Source organism: Lepisma saccharinum, chromosome 16 (genome assembly GCF_977018435.1).
Source record: "Lepisma saccharinum chromosome 16, izLepSacc3.1, whole genome shotgun sequence".
Lineage (NCBI taxonomy): Eukaryota > Metazoa > Arthropoda > Insecta > Zygentoma > Lepismatidae > Lepisma > Lepisma saccharinum.
The window spans coordinates 57,703,302-57,709,408 of NC_139244.1; the positions used below are offsets into that span (position 1 = coordinate 57,703,302).

General features: G+C 38.2%; 1 protein-coding gene across 1 annotated transcript in view; it reads right to left on the bottom strand.

Moving 5' to 3' along the window:
• LOC146000494 (venom allergen 5-like) overlaps positions 1–4,794 on the bottom strand; it is a 67,056-nt gene extending 62,262 nt beyond the window's left edge. Inside the window, exons 1-2 of the mRNA XM_083138217.1 lie at positions 4,773–4,794; positions 1,608–1,745 (exon numbers count right to left, since the gene is read on the bottom strand). Of these exons, the coding sequence (XP_082994343.1) occupies positions 1,608–1,712 (105 nt within the window). The 5' untranslated portion in view covers positions 1,713–1,745; positions 4,773–4,794. The remainder of the gene's footprint in view (positions 1–1,607; positions 1,746–4,772) is intronic.
• Between the last annotated feature and the right edge of the window lie 1,313 nt (positions 4,795–6,107).

Here is a 6,107-nt window from a genome sequence, read left to right on the forward strand (position 1 = left end):
ATGTGACCCACACCAACCCTACCCCCCTTTTAGCACGCCACTGACTGCTACCCCAAGTGTCGACATCACCGCACGTGACTGGATTTACACACTGGCCAGCAATAATGTATCATTGTGTTTGTCCCATCATTATTTTTTCCAGTATATTATTCATCTTCATCATCATGATTAACACAAATAGTAGAAAACTGACTTAAAATAGCAGTGAGCGTTTCGTATTTCTATGTTCAAACGGAAACGAAACCAGCAAGTATGCATTCCGCATCCCGCTGAGGCGCTGACTCGCCCTGACTGAAGAAAGAAGAAAAAGAAGAAAAAAAGAACTTATTTTTCCGCTTTTTTATTTGTCTGTGGGGGTGTGCGGGATAGAATTTTCTGGGTCGGGACGGGAAGTTTTTTAAATTCCGACATTCCAGACGGGAAAAAATCGTAATTTCCGGACGAGGTCGGGAAATTTTCGGGACAGCAAATTTCCCGAAGCTCTGAAAATCTCGAATTCTACACCTCATTTTCAATTTAAGTGATTGTTTTTGCATTTGTGGAATAAAAACAAACAATTTCCGATAAGTTCCAGAAATTTACAATGCAGAAAACGTTGAGAATTAATGACTTTTTAAAATGACCATTCGGTATTCCCGACTGCTTGGGATCCCGAAAAGTCGGGATGTCATTTTCCGAAGTCGGGATCGGGACGAGAAATTTCTCCCGATCCCAGTCCCGACTTTTCGGGATCCCGCACACACCTATTTGTCCGTACATCTCGCACTTTTCCACTTAAAACATAAAGATTTATATGCTTTTATCGCTTGCGCTCTGTGGGAAAATTACTTTCTAATAAATATGTAGTGCTTTTACACGATCCATTTAATCTAATACACAGAAACAGAAGAAATGCCAGAAGCACGCACCGCAAGTACGCGCTTGAATTACCCAGCGGCAGGGAACCGGAAGTTGATGTCGTACAGTTACACAATCGATTGTGTCATTCGGTGTGTTTTTTTTTACTCGTGAATAGCCCCTATACGTAGAAGTAAGGAAGAAGCCGGAGGGAACTGGAGAACCTTCTCGCCTCCTTTTTCTGATACTTAGCCTAGTCCCATATGTCGCATATCTTTACATCTTCATTTCTCTTCTCAGGAGACATAATGATTGATTTATTTATTTATTTTACTTCACATTTTTGCTAATTTTGGCAATTTACTTTCATGTATTCTGTGTAAGTTGAGTTGCGATGCTCTTCATTAAGTGTTTCTCTTAAAAAACAAGAGAGTTGCATGCTTTACAGTGCTGGGAATAGCATACACTCAGAAGTTTCATCTTGATGATATCACAGAAACCCTGCCGTGGATGTAAACATAGGAGCTTAAAAAAGGTCTAGACCTTCAAGAGCGGGGGCAATCTCTTGCACATTTCTAGCTGTTTCATGGTGTCAAATGACTAATTTTTCGCAAATATGCGAATATTCTGGCCTATTTTTTCACTCCTTCTCTAAAATATTTAAAAATAAATATTTGTCTTGTCACCGCCGCATCTTCCGATGACCTCATTTACCAACCAACATACGCACTGAATTGCATACTGTGCCACCTGATGAGCATTATACTTACTGAATAGATACACATTGTATGATCTGGACAAACATCACAATAGCTGTACCCATCAACTCTCAGCAGGAGAACAGTGAAAATAAGTGGAAAGAAAATGTTTGCCATCTTGTCGAACTACACCTGTATAGCAATGGGTGCCTGTAATATAAAATAAATAAAGTAACAGCGGCTCAAATGCATTTACACCATTTCAGATTTTTATTATCATTTACAATGATAAAGAAATGCACAGGAAAATAAATTTCACGCCCCAGACATATTCCACCACTACAACTTATTTCGCTGCTTAAAGTTTTAGTTAAGATTTAATTTCTGTGTTAGCTCTGAATATTTTGAATTTGAATTTGACTTTAAAACTTTGGGTGCGTCCTAAGGCTATTTTTCACCCGTCACATTATATGGGGTCCAGCCCCTTATCATTACACATAACAACTCTAACGTTGCATAACTAAAATCATAAAATATTCTGACTTTCGTTAAAAGCTGAGGCTATAAAGAGGCACTCAGCACAAATAAGGACAAAACACAGGGCAACACAAACAAAATTATACTGGCCATGGGGTCAGTCGCCAGAGCCTCGTTAGTCTGCAGTCCAGGGTGTACTACGCGGAAGTGAGGTTGACTATTGGGTGCACTACGTGGAAGGAGCACTACTTACACCCCAGCTCAGAATATGAATAATAATTATGATCAGGTTGAAATTGTTACAACACATGAGTGTTGTGAGGTGACAGGTTTTGAACTAATCAATTATCACTCTTCCTGGAAATTGGCTTTATTCATTTCAAATTACGAGGCATTATTTTAATAGTCAATAAGAGATAGGAATTCCAGTTAAACCAAAGATAATAGAAAATATTCAAATATTGAGGGTAGCTACAAGAATCAGAATTTCATGTTATTATATTCTGCCAGTTTTAAAAATTCCAAAATCTCTCATTATTCCAGCGACCAAATACCGATTAGTTAAACGATGTGCTGTATTACAATTAATAATAGTTAATATTAAAATATTTACATAAACATAAAATAATATAAAATAAATTGGACACAGGAGTTTTCCCTTTTTAAACAGACGGAAATCGCGAATGGTAATGAGCTCGCCAAATAGAGAAGAACTGTTTACCCACTTTATACCCTTAGGTTAAATAGGGAAAACGTAAAATACGAAAGTGTAAAGAAAAGAGAATGACCATAAAACCATAAAAATAAACCAGAATTTGTGTAAATATCTTGTGCAGGAGGATACCTCTCTCGGCACAATGAAATCCACAAGCCACGGCAAATAATAATAATAATAATAATTGACAAATAAAATAAAATAAAAACTAGAACCACAAGGCACAAGAAGATGAAGACAAGATAGACAACATCATTCTCTGGTAAACCCTCTCGCGGCAACAACGCATCTCCACTTAGAGGGAAAGTCTGAATTCTGTTAATGTACTATTAAAGAGTAGTGACAATTTAATTCCCACTGAAAAATAAAAATGTAGTGAAATCAAATATACAATAATAATAATAATAATAATAGTAATAATGATGATGATGATGATCTGGAACCCGCTCCCGTCTATTTCGAGCCCTGCGTCAGTGAAAAGTTCTGTCCCGGTTGACAAAAAAGGTTGTCTACGCCGCTGGGTGATGTATGCACACAAAACTAAGACATCCCAAATTTCCTCAACATTCCTAAAAATTTTCACAGGGGAGAAGCCAGACTAAGAAGCAACCGATCACACTTCGAAGATTGACGGGGGTAGACTGTGCTGCCTTGTAGAGAGGGGTTTGGTTACCCAAAGGCTAGGAGAGGGAAATTCTGATGTAAAACCAGGGGTAGGGTGGAATCTACAGCTATGAAAAGCAACCATCCTAGGGGACGGGAACCCCGAAATCAAAGACCTGGTCCTCCAGGTTGGGGGTTGGGCGTGGGGCTGACAACCCCACCCCATAAAATGCGCATTGTTTTGAAACCCCAACAGAAGCCTTGGAAATATGGAAGCAACCGAAGACGAAACAAGTGCAGAAAAATGGACTACGAATTTGGTACATGGAACACCGGAACTCTCCTGAAAGCTGGAGAATAGATATGTCAATTGGAGAGCTCGAGTGATGTTCTACACAAAACACTCATTCGTAGTATTGTGGTATATGAATGTGAAGCATGGACTCTTACGGAACAAGTTCTAACAAACTTGACTCATTTGAGCGTAAAATCCTCCGAAGAAGTTTTGGCCCTATTCAGTCACAATGAGTGTGGAGAATTATATATAATCACGAAACATACAAACTTTATAAGGAAGTGCCTTTCTTCGTTGTAGACAAGAATAAAAATACTAAAATGGGGTAGCCATGTAGCTAGAATGAATGAGCACCGGATCCCAAAGAAGATGCTAGGAGGAAACATGGACCTACTGGAAGACCAAGGATCAGATGGGAGGATAGTATCCAGAAGGACGCAGACTTCATCCTTCACATCAGAAACTGGAGGCGAGCAGCCCAAGACAGGACGTTCTAGTGGAAGAAAATTGGGGAGGACATGGCCCGAAAAAGAGCCGAAGTGCCATAGGTAATAGGTAGGTAACAGTAAATAAAAGAAAATAAAAACTACATAGAACCACAAGGCACAAAAGAGATAAAGAGAACATAGACGACGTCATACAATGGTAAACCATTTCGCGACAACAACGCATCTTCACTTAGAGAGAAAGTTTATCTGAATTCTGTAAATAGCTACTTTAAAGTGTAGTAACAATTTAATTCACACTGAAAAATAAAAATGTAGTGAAATCAAATATATAATAATAATAATAATAATAATAGTAATGATGATGATGATGATGAACCGGAACGAGGAGGTTCAGATTTTCACGAACCGGAACGCCGCTCCGGTTTATTTCGAGTCCTGGGCCAGTGAAAAGTTCTGCCCCAGGTGACAATAAAAGGTTATCTACGCCACAAAGCTAACCCAAATTTCCTCAACACCCCTAAAATTCTTCAAAGGGGTCCAATTTATGGCTAAACCCTTTGCATTCCTACACCTGCCCAGATGGAAAATTCTGGATATTTCCCTCTATTGTATTTTCAGGATATAGATTACATTGAACTACAATGAACCGAAAAGCTCATTAAACAAAAAGGCATTATGCGAATGATAAAACACCTTACCTTGTCTAGTATAGAATCGCTGCAGACAGATTGGAGGTAGGTTCGCAGAGTTTATATACGTTTCATGTATCTTTTCAGGAAAAAGTGTCTTGGGATTTTTGTGGTTATTTTTAGCAGAACTTGATAAGATGGTTGTATTTCTTCCCTCAATCCTCCGTTAAACATTTTGGCAACACAAAGTCAACGCGACTAATCCTATGTTTACGCAATGATTTATAAAAAAAAAAATTTCCTTCTAGTTCATTTTTCAGATAATTTAACGTAGTATTTTCCTCAAAGAGTTCCGAAAGTTTATCAGGTATGTTAGAATTAAAGTCTTCAACTAGACATTATTACCTTGACATTCTGAAAAGCGTAGTCTTAACGGAAGGTACTGGAGTTCAATGACTGGGTGTTTCTATAAGGAAAACCTGCATAAAGTAATGCTAATAAAATGTCTTGGTGAGTGTCTTGTCGAGATTATGGGGTTTCATTTAGCTTTCACTAAAGAAGCACTCCTTAAAGTACGTTCATGGGGCAATTTACAAATCCAAAGTGCGTCTCACGACGGTATATTTTAGGGAAGAAGTACGACAGTGTTACCAAGTTCTACTCAAAATAACCGCTAATAAATTGCAAGATAATTTTTCCTCTTACTTTTCATGCTCATTCATCAGTATCCAACAGTGACGTGCACTGAGGAGTAGCTAGTCTAGCAGAGATAGATCAATCAATCTCACGTCTCTAATTATTTTCAAATCACAATATTTATTATCTTGAAGCCTCAGTTCATATGCAACACTTCTTTACACGGGCTTCTCGTCCCTCTATGTGATCAGCTGGCAAGGCTGAATACCCTACCTGGCTCTTCTTCCGCCTTACCAGATCCAGGTATAGACAACCGCTCGAAGGGAATGGGAAGATTTCTGCCTGTACCTCCCTTGTCCCCCGCTCCCATGGTTGAAAGCCCGTGGTTTCAGGTCCTCCAGTCTATCTCCTATAGGACAGATAGGGGATTGGTTTCCCTTCGATTCCTTTGTAAATCCTCTAAAGAACTGAGGGGAAAATTTTCTGAAGTACTTATGTTCTCTGTATTTACACAACCTTTTAAACGTTTTACAATATGTATGTATAATATGGGATGTAGTTTTATTTGTATATGAATGGGAACGTACTTGTATTATGTGCAGACAAAAATGTTATGGTTTCTTTTCTTTTTTTCAAATATGGAATATATAATGATTAAATAACGAATATTGCTCACGCTCTCTCTCGCTCTCATTTTAGTAGTGTTTTATTTAAATATGCTAATAATTTGGCCTCCAATAAAAAAATGAGTAAACTAAACAGTCATAA